This window comes from Elgaria multicarinata, chromosome 3 (genome assembly GCF_023053635.1).
Source record: "Elgaria multicarinata webbii isolate HBS135686 ecotype San Diego chromosome 3, rElgMul1.1.pri, whole genome shotgun sequence".
Classification (NCBI taxonomy): domain Eukaryota; kingdom Metazoa; phylum Chordata; class Lepidosauria; order Squamata; family Anguidae; genus Elgaria; species Elgaria multicarinata.
In genome coordinates, this window is record NC_086173.1 from 132767363 (window position 1) to 132785630 (window position 18268).

Below are 18268 nucleotides of genomic sequence, written 5' to 3' on the forward strand. Positions count from 1 at the left end.
AACAGAGCTAGATGAAATTTTAGCTACATTCAGAGGTCTCATGAAACTGATGATGTGGATATTTTATCAAAGATATTGACTGAAAACGTAGTGCAAACGGTGTACCCTGGAATTGGTCTGTGGCACATGCATGAGCATGAGTTGCTATGGATTCCCATGTCTTGTTCTTTGACTCGACAGGCTTCAATGGCTGAGAACAGTATACCTCTGTACACTACTGCTTCCATGGGAACCCCCACTCTGGGCAGTTTAGCCAGTGTTTTGCGGGAAGATCTTAATGGTGCAATGGAGCATGCGAACAGTAATGGGAGTGACAGCAGTCCAGGACGTTCCCCTATGCAAGCAATGTAAGTAAAGAGGAATGTTGTTTGTTTGTTTGCATTTTACTCCTATCTGACTTACACCCTGCTCTCTCCCACAGCTATGATTAAACTGTAAAATTCAGAAATATGTGTATTCATTTTGAAGAAACCAGATCATTTATCGGCTTACACATTAAAACAACAACAATAGTAATCAGCTTAATCCGTTCTGACAAATCCATCTAGCTGTAAACTTGTTTTCTTACTTCCCAATCTGTCTTTTACAAGATACAAATAGGATCGTACAAATACATTTCTTTGCCTTTTAATTCGTAATCCCTTCCAATCAGTTAACCCATACAGAAAGATTTGTCATTGACTATTAGCAGCTAAAATGGAATCTCCTTATTCAAAGAGAGATTGCTTTTCAGTACAAGAGTAGTGATTGAGTAGTTATGGCCACCAACTTCGACAGTTTAAAAGCTGATTAGAAACAAAACAAGACATGGAGGTTAAGGCTATCAATGACTACTAGTCATGATGGCTGTCTATGATCTCCGGGATAAGAGGCACTGTGCCTCTGAAAACCAGCTGCTGGGGAACACGAGCAGGAGGGTGCTGTTGTACTCACATACTTTTTAGTGGCTTCTCATAGTTACCTGGTAGGCCACCGTGGGAAGGAAATGCTGGAATTCGTCTGATCCAGCACAGCTCCTCTTAAGTTCTGAAGATTCTGGGGTCAATCCATAAAAGAGCTCATGGGCAGGATCTACACTACTGCTTTAAAACAGTTTATAACAGTAGGGACAGCTGTTGGGGCCCAGGACACACTCCCCATACAGTCTTCAAAACGTTTTCAAAGTGTTATATCCTGCTTAGTGTAGATCTGGCCATGGTATATTTTCCATTTATCTCCTCTTTGGAAGCCCTTTAAGCTTCTTATCCCATTCCAAATAACTATAGGTACAGGTGTTTTTTTCCTTTTGACTTTTGATTCAGTTACATAACTTATATATCAAAATTCTTTCAGTAATCATTGAGCTTCTCCTCAGTTTGTTGTATTCTAATTGTAGTGCAAGTCTCCCCCAACCCGGGGGAGTTATGGAGGCCCTTCTTTGCTCCAGTCACATGGCTTGTTCTAGGGTTATCAGAGGGCTGTTTACTGTCCTCTGCTACTGCTTGCATATTCAAAATGACAGCCAGCACACATCTCCGACTGGTTAATTAACCCACAGTGACTCTGTTCAGATGACACATAGTTTGGGCTAAACATTATGGCTTAGCTTGTCGTGTGAACCCTGACTTAGTCTGTTGTCAGAACCATTCCCTAACCATGGTGGCTTCATAACCACGGTTTAAACACTCTCACTAACCATAAGCTGCAAAAGGGTTAGTGGCCTAACCCTTTTAGATTAGTGTATTGTCTGAATAGACCCAAAGGCTGAGTGTGACATGTGAACCAAGCCTATTCTGTTACAAGACCAGAACGTGGTTAGCTGGCATTGCAAAGAAAACTCTTTCCTCCAATTTGAGAGGGACTGTGCGTGTTACTTTTGCAAGCTGTATCTTAAAATGTGACTGTGAAATTATTGGTCCTGTTGCCAAAAGATCACATAGCCAATTAATAAAATGGTTAAAAGAATTAATTTGTAGCCCTTCTGCTTCAAAGTAATATGAATAAGGCATTGACAAAAGTAGGTCTAAATCAAAAGGTAGGAAAACATTAACCTAATGCCACCCTAATAATTAGTTGTGAAGGTAATTAGCATTTAATGGTTTTTAAAAAGTTTCCCACCTGCATAATATGTTGGGCAGGGGGTAGAGGAGAAAGGAAATCTAAAGATCTTAATACTTTGATATTTCAGCATTTTAAATCAGTGCACATACTGCTTTGAAAAAAAACTTTAAAGATGGCAACATTCATTTTTAATTAATAATTAATTTGAACATTGTCTTTTACCATTTACTTCAAAACATTTGAATGTGTTTAGCTTTTACAGGGATTGTTTGTGCAGTATTAATTAGCATTCCCAAAGCAGAATGACATGACATTCTTCTAGCGCTGTTTGAATGGATTCCTCTTCAGGCAATTTTAGTCACAAATGCTGTTGCTCTCTACACAACAAATGTTACTTGTTTCTAATACTGGAGAAGTTGCTGGGATGTTGTAATTTTCCAGGAATAAGTTACCTAGTTTTCCAGGCATAAGATATTTGAGTACGCTTCTTAAAATATTTTTGGTATAAAAAGTTGTTTGTTTTTAAAATTAAAATTAGGGTAACTGAAAGGAGTCAAGGGAGCAAAATATCACAGCGAATTATGAATTGACACATATAGCCAATGTCAGTTTTCCATCAGTGTGAAATACACTTTAGGACAAGGATGTACAGCGTATTTGTACAGTCTCCCCGCTTTAAGATTATTTTATAATGAAAAGTGGGTAATAAATTCGTAAATAAAATTGCTGTTGAGAAACTGTATTAAATGTTGTTCTGAACATGTTTTCAAGCTCTTGTTTTAGATCACGAGAACCAGAAGGGCCTAGTTCAGACTTCACAACAACCCAGGTTTTTTTTCTTAAACCCACGGCTGTTGTGAACAAAGTGAGAGAAAATTAGTATCTTGGTTCCTGCTACACAATGGCTTCCACTGGGGATACACAACCCAGGGTGCTCCATTCCTGGTTTTTTAAGTGTGATGTTTGAATCTGAGTCACTAGAGGATAGATAGGTCAGAGTCTTCACCCAACAACTCAAATTTCAGTTCACATGCCACAGCTTGCAGCAGGAGTAATCGGATGGCAGAAACTTGGATGCCGACTTGCTCCCATTTTGTTCACAATGGAAATAAACCTGGGTTGTTGTGACATGTGAATCAGGCCAGTGTTTCTTTCTTTTCCAAACCAGAGTTGTTATTATTATTCAACACTCTAAAAACATTTCCTAAAGACTGTACAAATATTGAAAGTCCCTGCCTGCATGCTCACAATCCAATAGTCATGATACAAAAGGGAAAAAACAATGGGGAGGGAAGAGGAAAGCAAGCATTGCAGCAGCTCCTTTTTTACTTGACGAATGGATCCAGTTTGGTCCCAGTTTTAATTGGTATTAAGTTGGAATTCTGCAGTAAAGAGACATGGTAGCCTTGTGTCATTCACTGCTGTTACCAAGATATTATTATATACCAGCATTCAACGTGTGCTATTGGTACCATCTCTGTGCTTTCAGATTTCTATTTAATACATTTTACAGCGATATGTTTTTGTTTTACTTTATTTTACAAACTACATCCCCCTGCCATAGAGTAAATTGATTTTAGCAGTTCTGGTATATTGAAACAGATCAAGCCTTTAAATTTTATCACAAACTTTAGAGGGCCTTGTTAACATGACAACTAAGCAAGCAGCAAACATCTTTTTGCCATTCATTCATTGCATTTTATGATACCCTGAAATAATACTACCTCTGCCCCCCTCTTTTCCACTCTTTTGAAACATTAGAAAGTAGTCACATAATTACAACTTGGGGACATAACACTTTCATCCTGACATGCTCCAAAGGTAGCCACAAAGCAAATGGTTTCATGCTGTGTGCACCACGGCAGCTTTATTAAAAACTCCTCTCTTCCCAGAGTGGACAAACAAAAGAATAACTCAGATGTGAAAAGAAAAAAAAAGTTTCATGGTGAAATTATTTACAGTTAACCCCTTCAGAGAAGCAAGAGGCATGTAAGCTAAAAGAAAAAGGTGGGAATCCTGGTAGTACCACACAAGGAAAAGCAACCTTTGTTGGAAAACCTTCCTGCACCGATATCTAGCTCTAGAGCTGCTGGAGGATCTCAGAACAGATTAGAATGCTATTATAAGTATCCCCACTATATTTTTTAACTCAGTAACCTTTTCATTGTACAAACACAGAAATCAGAGGTGGCTGTTTAATCCTAGCTATCTTAATTCAGTACATGGTTTCAGGCCTATCTTTTTAGCAACAGAGGCAGCTTAATGAGTGACCAGAGAATATAAGAGTCTGTTTACAAAGATATGAGAATAAACACACACCTCACATACTAGCTATTAGGGATGTGTGAGAAATTAGCTTCATCAAGGTTGTTTTTTGTTTTACAGATTTATCTAATTTGCACCTCCTAGTCCTGAATGCAATTTTCAATTGGAAATCCATACTTTTCTGAGCTTGCAATATATTCTCTCGAACAAACCAAAAATTTGTTCAACAATATGCACACTTTTGGAAAATGTATTATTATTTATTTATTACAAAAGCCAAAGTTCTTATTTAGTTATTTTATTATAATAGCTAAGGCTCTCTGGATGATTCACAAAAATAAAATCCTAAAATACAACTCAGTAAAAATACAAAACCTTTAAAAGTTTTAAACAAAACAAAACCACAGTAAAAATCAAAGTAAAAAAACAGCAGTAAGTAAAAATCTAAATACACAACATATTTAGAAACAAAACTGAAGGACTAAAATGCCCAGGAAAATAAAAAGGTCTTCACTTGGCTCTCAAAAGAAAACAATGCCGACAGGCATTCCACAAATTGGAGGGGGGGGGGGGGCGCTGCTGAAAGTAGCCAGTCACCTCACCTCATTTGGCAGGGGCACCTAGTTGAGGACATCTGAAGATATATAGGGAATAGACAATCATTCAGATAATCTGGCCCCAAGCCATTTAGGTCTTTAGAAGGAAATGCCAGCACCTGGGGATGTGCAGATATCAGAGCAGTATTGTAATATGATCATATGAACCACCCCTCATTAAAAATGTCATGGCCCTGTTTTGGAGCAGCTGAAGTTTCTGGACTGTTTTCAAAGGTAGCTACACATACAGTGCATTGCAGGAATCCAGACAAGAGGTTATCAGAGCATGGATAATTGTAGCCAGGCTATCTCTGTCCAGATAGAGTCATTACTGATATATCAACCTAATCTTATGAAAGGTGCTTCATGCAAACTTAAGCTGACGAAAGGTGCTTCATGTGCATCCAGTGACAATGCTGGATCTAACAACATCCCCAAATGATGAACCTAATCCTTTAGGGGAAGTGGAACCCGCCACAGAATGGATTGAATACCAGTCAGCTGAACAGATGGACCACTCGATTGATTCTCAGTTTACTGGCCATCATGCAATCTATTACCACACTTAACGCTGATTCAGAACATCCACTGCTCCACCTGGATTTGATGAAAATGAGAGAGAGAGGGAGGGAGAGTGCTGGGTGTCATCTGCATATCAGTGACACCTTAGCCCAACATTTTCAGATAACACCTCCCCCTACTGCCAGCAGTTTCATATTACATGTGCATGGAGAAATAAAACGGGAACCCCATAGCATAGCTGCTAATGCACAGAGCAATAATTGTCCAGCAATAGCTTCTGGAATCGGCCATCCAAATTAGAGCAGAACCACTGCAATGCAGTGCCTCCAATACCCAGCCCAGGCAGCCTATCCCGAATGATACTGTGGTCAATGGTATCAAAAGCTGCCGAGAGGTCCAAGAGAATCAATAGGGTTGTTCCCCCCCTGTCCCTTTCTCAGCAAAGGTCATCCCACAAGGCAACCTGTGGGAAATGTGTCAAGAGAAGTGTGCATATTTTCCAAAACACACACAAACACGTTTTGGTCAACAAGTGCACTCATTCCAAAATGTTTAAATGTTTTTAAAATGTTTACATTTGCATATATTAATGCACATATTATGAAAAAGGCATACAAATTTACGTAGGGATGATTTTTAAAAAAGAAATTGCAAGCTTCGGCAGAAACAGGACAAAACAATCTTGATCTAAAAAAAACACCCAGCTATCTGAGCAAGACCAAAATGGACAGATCCTTCCATCTCTACTAGCTATTTATTATAGCTGCTTTTGTCATTACATATTTAAATTACAGGATTATTCTCCCAAGATGTTCAATAAGAAACATTGCTACGGGCAAGAAAAAAGTGTAGAGAAAGATGTATTTGTGGCCAAATCAATCTCAGACCTTCAGCATGCTTGTCTTCCTCAAGTTACTCTTGTGTCATAAAAACAGACAATAAGAAGCAGCCGTTGGTAGTCTGAATAGTTGTTCTGTCAATGTAGGGACACAATGTAAATGCCATAGTTTGACTGGGGTATGATAGAGGTCATGTTTCTTAGACATGGTTTATGAATTAAATAATTCTTAGAATATTTCACAGCGAAAGGATCCTCTGCAGGAAAAGTTACACATTGAGGAAAATGCCTCTAGTATTGATCTAATAACGCACAATTCAAGAACCTGAACTCAAGAAAAGATTTGAAAGGCGTTCTCAGCTATTGGTAGAATATGATGCAGTCGGTACATCTGGGTACTTCCAAAAGACATGAGCAACATGAATGCTAATTGGAAAAATGAAGTGCACAAATTGAGCCAGCAATGCCATCATGTGACTTGCTTATCTTTTGCACTTATATCGGCCTCGTTCACTCTTGTAGTGCAATTGCTAAATATACATCAGGTGATTGGTGCTCAGCTATATGATAGCAGGCAGGAGTTGATTCTTGATTACCACATGTGGTTTTCCCCTGGTCAAGGCTCTGTCATTCCCATCTACACAGAATGTATATAACTATTATAAGCCACTTAGAAGAGGAAGATCATACAGTGCATGCTTGTACTCATAATTATTCCTTTTTTGCCTAGTCTAATGAAAGGGTTAGATTTTGTTGGCTACAACAACTTTGCATTCCTTCCAGCACCTCCTGAAAACGTTTTTGTTTCAGAAACCCTTCCCTTATTTTGCACTTCGTTGCTTTTTTAAAAATGTACTTTTAATGTGTTTTTATTCTGTTTTTATTCTATATTATTTTGTCCACCGCTCCGAAATTCTGAATAGGGAGTGGTATATAAATATTGTAAATAAATAATAATAAAAAAGTACAATGAACCAGTATTGCAGGTTATAAATCCTAATTTGAAGACAGCGACTGGAACTCATTATTACTTTATTTTGGGGATTACTTTGAACCTCAATTATTTATGAAGCAAACTGGATTTTTCTTGATGGGTTGTGTTATTGTTGTTTACATGATATTGCCAAAAAAAAACAGACTTCTTTTCATAAAGTCTTGTAACAAGACACTACTTACTTGCAGGGGTATTTTATACATCAAAAGCTACCAAGCAACAAAAAGGAAGGTAATTTGTATTTGTAAAGCGGTTTTTTGTGAATATGATTTACGGACAACATTTTTCAATTGTTATCATGCCCGTTTTGTATAATCAACCCTTGTTCCCCCGTGGGTTATTCACGTGCTATTCTATAATGAGAAATTTGGCAGATCTCATCTCTTTAGTGCATCCTTAGTGCCCACCACGAGCTGAGGATCATGTTCTGCCTTGTTTACAGCTGACAGTGTTATTATTCTCATTAGGACTCTGCTTCCTTATCATATTGTTGTGTTGAGCGAGCCTTTTCCTCTCCGTTTGTGTTTCCTGGCAGGGCTTTTCTTCCCTTATTGACAGTTTGTAAAAATATGCATTAATTTGGAGTTTAAAGCATGTATCATGGTGTCTCTTTGCTGTGTTTGCTTGAAGTTGATTAATGATAGAACCTCACTTGGGGTCGTCCTCTGGAGACTTGCCTCACAGGTTCTGCATGTTAACTAGAAAAGCAGAACACACAGTAACCGATGATTAGCCCAGCCTCCAGAAGCTCAGTGGGCTGATAAACCACTGTTTTGCTTTACAGATGCTTATTTCATTTATTTATCTGAAGATTGTATTAATCAAGCTAATGTGTCACTTGAGAGCTTTTCTCTAAATACCATGAAGAAACCATAGGCAAGGGCTTTTTCTTCTTCTTCTTTCTATTGAAGTTCATTGTTTTTAGGCGTGTGGATTTTTTCATTTTCCTTTTGCAGCCAGGCTAAGAACCACAATGTGACTTGTATTTGAGACAAAATGAAGAGGGGGAAGGGGGGAGGCTATACTCCACAACAACCACAAAAAAGGGGGGGATTTCAAGTGCTTTGGTATCTTTCATCCTTTTTTATGGTTGTGTTTGTGCCAAATATCTTCGTAATTTTTGTTGAAAATACTGTATTCCCAGGTTCTCAGACACCTTTAAAAGCAGAACTCTAGTTTCTGTAAGAGAATCGGTGTTTTTAATATATAAAAAATGAATAGGTGGTTTTACTGTAAAAAGTTAGATATCCTTTGATTTGTTTATAGCTCTTTCATACCCAGATTGTTTGTTTTTTTATTTAAAAAGAATAATTAATCGCTCACCAAAAGCTCTTTTTTTCTTTTGTATTTTCACAGGCACCCCGTGCATGTCAAAGAAGAACCATTAGATCCAGATGAAAATGAAGGCCCACTATCCTTAGTGACAACAGCCAATCACAGTCCAGAGTTTGATCACGACAGAGATTATGAAGATGAAAATGTAAATGAGGACATTGAATGAATATGTCTGTGGTTGTGATCCTGCATATGAAGATCACAGGGAGGGAGGAAAAAACATATACTTCAAATTAGCTGTGAAATCTCTCCCCATTATTGTACAGTCTGGAGGATATACTTGGTCCATTTTGACAGCTATAAAATATGTTAACTCTTAGTGCCATCAAGTATCCCATTTGGGAGTATTTTTGATTTTTCTACTTTTTGTTGAAAAAAACAAAACAAAGGAATTTGTACTCTGTGCATTGGATGGACTTGTTTGGTACTTGGGATTCCCTCTCACAGTCAACATCAGTGTTGTAAATTTGTTCAACCAATTCACTTATCCACAATTTGGCAGCAGACTTTGGACTGCAATTCTTCCAATTTGGGACACTGAAGACATCAAGCTGAGCATGTACACATAAATTGCAGATCAAGCCTTTGCCCAGATTTAAGGATTCCAATGGACAACATATTTGCACAGTATCGCATGTTGATTATCACTGCCTTTACTTTTTTTGTTTTTTTTGTTTCCATTTGGGATGGGGAAGTCTTTTTTGTGTGCGAGAGCGTGTGTGTGTGTATCTGTGTATGTACACTGAAGAGGGGTTAAAAGAAAATTCTCCCTTTTTTTTTTTTTTAAAGAGTATAGCATTGATTTCCCCCAAACTTCTACAGCATTTTAAGTTCTGACCTCAGGCCTCAACTGGCCAGGGCCTTTTGAGGCTTAATGTTTTCTGTACTTTTGTGATGAATGTTAATAGGTGTGTTTATTATACAAAGCTGAATGTCCTTTGAATTGTTTGTAGTTCTTTTTCTGCCATTCATTCCAGTTTTCTTCAGATGCCATCATGTTTTCTTTAGCTATGGAAAACATTCCATTTTGGGCTATATGTCCCCCCTGCCCTTGGAAAAGGTTCTTAAATTGCTGCTGTAACCTGTGCAAAGTTACCTTCCAACAGAAAAAAGGCAGTACTGCAAGAGTGAGAATGAAAGGCAAACCAGCATAGAAATGATGTAGGATGTGGTTCAAAATTCACTCCACAGAGCAGTATATCATCATTGTTTGGAGTTTTCCCCCTGGATTCCCACCCAGCCACCCCTGGTTTGTTTTTGCAGTAATGGTAAAAATTTAGAAACACAAAATATAACAGCACCAATAATAATAATAATAATATCATCCCCTACCCAATGGAATTTATGTGAAAAAAGAATATCACAATGTAAGGCTCTTAGCTTTTTAATATGAGTTTCTGAGCTTATCAAATGCTTTTGAAATACCTAAAACACCAACGTGTGTACCTATATGTGTAGTTGATTCATAATTGGAAATAGGTATTATAGAGCATTCTACATGATGATTTTTCCAAGTTAAAGGGTTGAGGTTTGATTGGTGGTATCCATCATTTGAATATAATTTAGGTTTTGAATTCAACTTGTTGGGAAGTCAGTAAGACCACTAGTCATAAAGTGTAAATAATTTTAACTGGACAAATTCTCTTACTGCAGTTAAGATCATTACACAATGTCTCACACCAACCAGTATCAAAACCTAACCATTTGAAACCTGTGGGTGAATTAGCACTGTTGCAAGTCGCAGTGTTCTTCAGAGCAAATGTGAGCAGATAGCTGCTGTTAAAATGTCGGTACCCCTCTATCACTGGACATCTAAACACTTTCATTCGCCAACCACTTCTCTGTAACTCACTTATTTATGTTGGACTATAGCTTTTTAATTTCAAAAGCCTTTCAGATTTTAATTTATATTCTACTTTGTACCCTTCCCCCCTAAAGTTACCAAAGATATTACACAAAGGTAAATTATGTTCTCTGTTATATGCTTTATCGTATGAAGCCAAATATCCTCTTATTGTTGATCAAAGGAGGTGAAAGAATTTAGAAGCAAATGTCAAGATACGGGCTACGGCTAACCTGAGAAGGAAAACTGCTCCTTTATTAGAGTATAATTTAGAAGACCAAGTAGATGGCTGAACCAAAGTTGTTTTTGTTGTTGTTTTAATTTGTGTTTCTTTACAGTGACCAAATGAATTTCTGTAAAGAGAGAGCTTGGCTACAGATAGGGAACAGTATTAAGTGAAGGGAGCATATAAGGGCAGCACTTCATCTTGAGAAAGTAGGAGGATCGTCCGTTTTGCAAAAATAAATAAATCAGAGTATCCTGTCAAGGAGGTAGTTCCATAATATAAAGAAGAGCTCTCACCACTTAAACTGATCCATTGAATCGTATCACAAGAAATTATTTTTTATGCTTTCGTTTGGTATTTGGCTTTACAAATCCTGTCCACTTTTGTTAAAAGCTGATGTCAGGAAAAAAATCTTTTCAATTTGGCTTATCTGTGCACAAGATTTTAGAATGATTGTGATTGTTGTTGCGTTGGGGTGTTTTCTCCTTTGATTTTTGGTCAGCATCTTTCATATAGAATAACACTCCGATCCCCTTATAAGCTTTGGTACCATTCAAGTCAATGGGAGATTTGCCATTAACGTCAATTGGATACATTATTATTATTTTATTTTGCTGACAGTGAAATATATAAAAAGCTCAACATGTTTTTCCCTAATTTTGTTTTTTAAGGAGGGCAGTTTGTGGTCATTTGAAACATTTTGAAACAATCTGTATTCAGGCAGCTCCATGACGTGTGGGAGATAGCCAGATGAGTTCAGAAGAAGCTATCTATCCCTGTGCTTCAGAACTGAGTGGTTTTGCTGGTTAGCTTGGTATTCAAAAAGGGGATAAAAACCTGGTAGATTAGTTCATTCTCAGCATGTGTAGCTAGACATGAGTAAAGATAACAGCATGAGAAACTGTTAGTACGCATACCTCAGTTCAAACTGTTAGGGAATGAGTAAATAAAAAAAATTAAAACTACATTTCACTCAGTTGCACTTAGTTGTATGTCTTGCATGCATAGTCTAAAGACTGTAGCAAAATAATAAAAGAGAAAAGGAAATAAAAAAATTAGACTTACCATTACTTGCAGGTATCGCTGCCCTGCAGAAGAACCAAGAGAAAAAATCTCAGGCTTTACATCAAGCAAACTTCGCTATTTTTTACCAATTTCTGATTCTGTGTCCCTTTGGATAATAACAATTGTTCCTATAGGGTGGGGTTTATTATGTTGTACATATATAGCCCAATGTGTCTCTGTGATCCTTTTTGTCTTAGGGGGGTGGGGGGGTGGCAGGGGGAGGAAATGGGTGGGAGGGAGAAGGTCCTTTTTTTTAAAAAAAAAAAACATTCCTAAAAAGGAATAAGTGCATACCTGTTTGTCAAAACACCTTTTGCTTTTTGTGCAACTGCTTTATATTAACTATACTTTTAAAAAATGCTTTGAAAAAAATCCTACTGTATGTAATGGAATTGCAGAATATGCTGCACATGTATTTTATTTAGTTATCCTTGCTTTAAGACTATTGGATGACATTTGCTGACATGTGGGAGAAAATCCCAAACTCTTTGTTTTGGTTTTGGCAGGTGTTTCTTTTTTTTTTGGCTTCTAAAATGTAACATAGTTGACAGACTATACCCCTCCCCCTTGTTATGGATCAAATCATTTTTGTACAGTTTTGTTGTTGTTATGCTGTTTTGTTTTTCTGTTTTTAAATACTTCCCCCACCCCTTCTGTTATCCCTACCACTGCCTATTTCTGGCTGTCTTAAGGAAAAAAAGAAAAAAAGTTTCAAAAAATGTTTTCTCCTGCTGCAGTAAATACTTTGCATGATGAATTCCAAGGTCACACTTTCAAAGTTTATCAGTGAAGTAGTGATTAATAATGGAGAGTGTCAAAATTATTGAACTTTTGTATAAAAAAAAAAATACTTTACAAGGTGCCAAGATGTAAAGACAATTTGTTACATGTTTTGTTTTTTTTCTTTTCTCTCAAAAGAAAAGCGTGCATTATGAAAGTAGTACCATGTATCAGGTAAACCGCTGTCAGGAATGAGTCAAAGCCTATCTTTTCCATCCACCCAGCACTCCACAAATTCCACTGGGCCCTCTTTCCTTCCCCTGCTGAACATTTGGCCACTGCCATCAGTTCTGATTGCTGTTACGGTGCAGGGAAGGTGAAAGGGTCTGATTCAGCAGGTGGGAATCCAAATGTAGCTGCAAACATGCAGACTTCTACTGCGTTTGCAGATCTTTAGACGGCAGTGAAAAGCTTACATGCAGCCCCAAGGCTTGGGAGCAGTGGATCCTCCTAAGCAACCTCTTGCACCTACAATTAGAAAAATTCACAACCAGAAACTTGTTTTTGTGCAGACATCATCCTTCTTTGGAACATCCTTCTTTGGATCAGGACAACACAGTTTGAATACTTAAAACCTACTGGATTTTTACATTTGATCAGAAGCAGAAGAAAAGGGGAGGGAGAGAATCAAGGCTTGTGTTTAAAATTAATAATAATAATAATAATAATAATAATAATAATAATAATAATAATTCCCCTTTAGGAGAATCCAACCATAATGCCCATGTTCAGATTTCTGGGGTGGGAGAAGTGACGGGGAGGGGTATGATTCTACAAATAATACAGATCATTAGATATTTTTATATATATATATATATAAAAATATATCAAAGATTAAAAAATCATAATTTTGAACTATTGTAGTTTTCAGAATGCTGACAAGCTACTTTCCTTATAGCATGGAGAATGTTTTAAACTCTTTTGGAAAGATTTTTAGTACCATTTGGTTTAACATACTTGATGGAATTTTTAAGATGTTGTAGAAATAATTTCTTATTCAAAGTCTTGAGAGTTACATTTGCAGATCTCCTCAACATTTTTAAATAAGCCCAGAGTAGGTAACAATATTTCTTTCCCATAAGCCTTGATGAAAATGGTACAGTCCAGACTGTTAGCATGGTGCTTCATGTGTATGTGCTGCCAGTAATGAGATTCTCCTCATTTTATTTTTATTTTTTAGGCATACAAAAAACTCATTCCTTACATCAACTGTAATTCCATCATTCCATGTCTGTTGATGCAGACAATAAAATGTTGTGTAGTCAGTACTTATTACTGACATTATAGCATTCTCTAATGCAATAAAAGTGCTGGTTGTTCACACTGGTGATACATGTTGCCATGGGCTAAGTGTTTTTGCTTTCCCTGTATGCTGGTGCTGCATTAAAATCCACCATACATACACCTGGTCCTACAAGTGGAAGATCATCAACAGGTGGCTTGCAGATATTCATAGCCTTGCTGAAGAAAGAGAGGTTTTGAAGTGAGCTGTTGCTCTTCATCTGCACAGGTGTATGGCAGGTAAAGGTGCCAGATTCAACTAAGAGCACAGACCTGATCCCCACTTATTGAGAAAATCTGCACATTTACTTTGCAGGAGTCCCACTGAATTCAGTGGGGCTTACTTCTGAATAGACATGCATAGGATTGCACCATTACTGTAGCAAATACCAACTGGGAATCTATTGAAGGTCTCTTAAACTGTTACACTAGAGACTGAAAACATGTGACTTAAGGTCCATTATTTAACCTCAATTAACCCAAAATGCTTAATTTTGCTGTTGCGTATTTGAGGTCATAAGTGATGAAGAGAACCTGGGAGATAAATATGAACCTGGGAGGGGTTTGGGAGAGTGAAAACTAAAGGACCCTTCCAACAACATGGTTCCCTCATGTGATACTCAGTCACGTCACATGGGAGGACCGGCTCTTAAGCTGCTGAATGTTGGGGAATGGGAGGCTCCAGCATTGTCCCTACTGACACATATGTGTTGGCAGGATCCTTGTGCTCATCTGCAGACGAATCCTGATTTTGTTTTCTGGGAAACACAACACATAACTGCAGCCCAAAATATTCTAAATCGACCAACTTAGATCCAAAGATGTGCGAGTGGAAGAAGTTCACTCACCTGCTTTCTGCAGGCCATTGTGTTAGCAGAAGACTTTGTGCAACGAAGTATCTGGAGCTGTATCACGATACACAGAACACAATGCATGATCTGGGCTGTAGTGTCTACATGTAGTGCCTTTAGACACGTACTGTATTGTTGAAGGAACCAAGTTGTCTTTTTTAGAGGTGTTCCTCACTGCAAAACAAGTTTTAATGGCTGAACACAAATGGTTTCTTGTGGTGATGCTCCATTTAAACTATTAAAGGTTTAAATATATGGAAACCAGAGGAAAATAGCAAATATTGTGCAAACGGATGCGCTAGTGGAATATCATGTCTGGATATCAGTTTGGTTCTCACATAACGATCCTTCTTTCATGAGCGAAAAAGGTTTTCTACTTGCAGAAGGGCACCTTTGGATTCAAACCATTATAAGTTAAGTCAATGTTATCCTATGCAAAAAGACTCCCCTCGCCCCACACTGCTTATCTGAACTTCTGATTATCTTCTGCTTCTGAGTTTTCTACAGACCATTCAAATTAATTAAGTTGAAGAGTCATGCTGTGTGCTCACAGCAGTTCCATTGATTTCAGAACTTTTGGTCTTTGGTATAAAACAGTCGAACCTAAACAATAAGGGTTTAAATTACCCAGTCCGTCACAGAGTGCAGGTGTTAAGAAAGTCCATAGCCAGCATAACCAAGCCATTCTTAAGGGGTTTCAGAGCATCATCGTTCCTCTAAATTTAAGGAGGGTGCACGATCCTCCCACTTTCTCTCTCGAGTAAGCATATGCTTATTTTCTAACTCAAGGAAAATAAAAATGTTTAATAACTAGCATTAGCAAGAACTAAAATTTCAGAGAAAAGCATTTTCATGAATAATTCATTCAAATTTCACATCTGCAAGATTAGTCATCCAAATAAAATGCTAATGTCAAAAACACGCACTGTCTATAATATTCTCATCAAGCAATCTTTTTGCATAGAATGATAAATGCTTGAATTAGTAGAAATGATTTTATAAAAATATTCTATCATAACATTAAATGGATGGGAAAAGTACGTTAACTCATGTCAATAGTGTATATTGAACTGTTATTGATTTTTTTTTATGAGCTGATGCAACAGTGCTGATATTAGCAAAAATTAGCACGCCTTTATGACTTAAAAATAATAATACTAGAAAGCCCTTCTAGTGGTTGTTTTTAATAGCTACTCAAATTCACTAACCGTAAATTTTGTATTATGGATTTCTACAGGGGAATTTATTTATTTATTTATTTATTTATTTATTTAATTACATTTATTAATTAAGCCGAAGCTCTCTGGGCGGTTTACAACAAAATAATTTCTTTCACCTGCCAATTTTAATGCCACTGGGAGAGCAATCCTATGGGCCACAGACAACCTCTGGGGGGCATAGGATACTTCAGATTCCTATATCCGAGGATGGGTACAGCACTCCAGCCTTGGACCCAGGAGTCTGACCACCCCGCCCCTCCTCCTCCTGGCTGGCATGGAGAGAACCATGCCGGCTGCCTCTCCAAGGTCGCAAACACGATCTCAAAAAGCTCCATCTGACGAGCGTTTTATTGCACGCTCATTACTGGGCACTCACGGAGTTTGCTCAAGTCCCTCACATGACATCGTCTGCCTCTTGCGCACCTTTTGGCCTTTCTTGCGCGAAAAAAAACCCTGGTTAAGTCCACTGTATTTTTAAACACAGAATTGCTGCTCTCTCCTGCCATCAGAACAGTGGACTCAATGGACTTCATGCTTGTGTACCTCATTTGAAAAAGTAAGTAACTGAGGAATGAAAACATGGGCAGAGAAGCGACGGTAGGGAGCATGTTAACCCCCGGTGTGAGGGAGCTTAGAGAGAAGGTGAAGGGGGGATTCCCTGGGGAAAGGAGGGGACTGGGGAAGCTGGTTCATGAGGAATCCTCCGGCCTCCCCAGTCTCCTTCCCTCCCTCTTCCCCTCCCTGATGCCTCAGCTGGACATGCAAAAACACCTGTCTAGCTAAAATACAGAGTGGGAATAGCGCAGAGACTAAGGTTGTCTCCGTATGCCCCCCACTTTGCATGGTATGCCCATAATCCTCTAAGTTCCGAGGCTGATGGGCATCCAGATAGGATTGGGGCCTAACTTATCTAAATTTGTCTATAGAAATTAACATAAAATGCTAAAGTATTTATGATACTATGTTACCATCTCAACCTCAATCCTGGGCTTTGCTTACAGCCTCTGGGTAAAAGAGGAATCTTTAGGAAGAGGAATCACAGCTCATTCGTAGAGCACATGCTTTGCATGTAGATGGTCCAAGGTTCAATCCCTGCCATCTCTCTTTACATAAAGGATGAAAAACCCAGGATGTGAAGGGGTTTTAACTGAGACCACTGCCAGTGAGAGGAGATTATACTGGGGTAGATGGACAAATAATCTGAACTGCAGTAGTACAACCTCCTGTGTTGCTATGTAGACTGTATATTATTTTGGTAGTATACATCTATGTACTCTCTAGCAAATAAGGATAAATTGAAAGTTTGGCCAGGGAGGATTAAAATGGCAGATATAACAGAGCTTTTCATTCTTTTTGCTGCTATCACTGCCACTTTCACAATAGTAATAACCGAGGGAGCAGTGCCATAGTTCCCTTCATGACTGCTTCTACAGAATGAGTATTGTGCTGCGGTAGCTTTGGTGGTGGGGTGCGCATCCCCCACGCAAGAGAACACACACGCCCCTGGCATGACATTATGCAATGATATAACATCACACAGAGGGCTATTCTGAAGGGAAATGGCGGCTGCTCATGGGAGTTTCTTGCTGCCTGGTGTAAAGCCACTCCCATCCTGAAAACCTTTCAGAATTTCTCCATCTGTGAAATGGTGGGTACCATTTCTGCTCAGCCCTAAATTAGCATTCTCTTAAATATAGGCCAGAAGTAAAACACAAAACAAAACAAAAAGCTCATTCAGCTATTTATTCAATAGGCTTAGAGAGCAATCCTATGACCCTAGACAACATTTGGGGGGTGGGGATAGGATTGTTTGGATTCCTAGATCTGAGGTTAGAGACAGCCCGCAGGTCTTGGACCCAGGAGTCCAAGCTCCCCACCCTCTCCCCCATGCAGCTGGCACAGAGAGAATTGCGCCACCTGTCTCTCTGAGCTCAGAAAAGCAACCTCGGAGCGGATGGAAAGGGGGCGGGGAGGGCAGGAGACTGGGAAAGCGGGGATAAGAGCCCTCCCCAGCCACCTCCCCTTCCCCTCCACAGAGCCCTAGCTAGAGAGGCAAAACTACCTCTCTAGCAAAAATGCAGGGCGGGAGAAGCACAATCACCTCCCCACTTCTCCCACTCTGCCTTGGATGCCTGTCAGTCTCTGTGTTCAGAGGCTGATGGGCATCCAATTAGAACTGTGCCCTTATAGGGTGCCCCTCAATACAGATATTAATTGGGCAGAGCTCAGTGAAGAGCGTCAGGACATCAGCTACTGTACCATTACTGAAGCTAAGCATGTGTGAATTTGAACATCAATCAGGATAGGGTACCACTGGGAACTCTCATATGGCAGGAGGCTCTAGATATGGACAATATTTTTAGCAACGTTAAATTATTCTCAGGGCCATTCACAATAAGGATATACTGTAAC

At 38.7% G+C, this 18268-nt stretch overlaps 1 protein-coding gene across 12 annotated transcripts in view; it reads left to right on the plus strand.

Annotated features, from left to right (window-relative positions):
• Positions 1-12610, plus strand: part of FOXP1 (forkhead box P1) — a 630188-nt gene extending 617578 nt beyond the window's left edge. For all 12 annotated transcript variants that reach the window (XM_063122009.1, XM_063122004.1, XM_063122006.1 and 9 more), the window contains 2 exons: positions 181-347; positions 8612-12610. In XM_063122009.1, the coding sequence (XP_062978079.1) occupies positions 181-347; positions 8612-8756 (312 nt within the window). In that variant the 3' untranslated portion in view covers positions 8757-12610. The remainder of the gene's footprint in view (positions 1-180; positions 348-8611) is intronic.
• The last annotated feature ends 5658 nt before the right edge of the window (positions 12611-18268 follow it).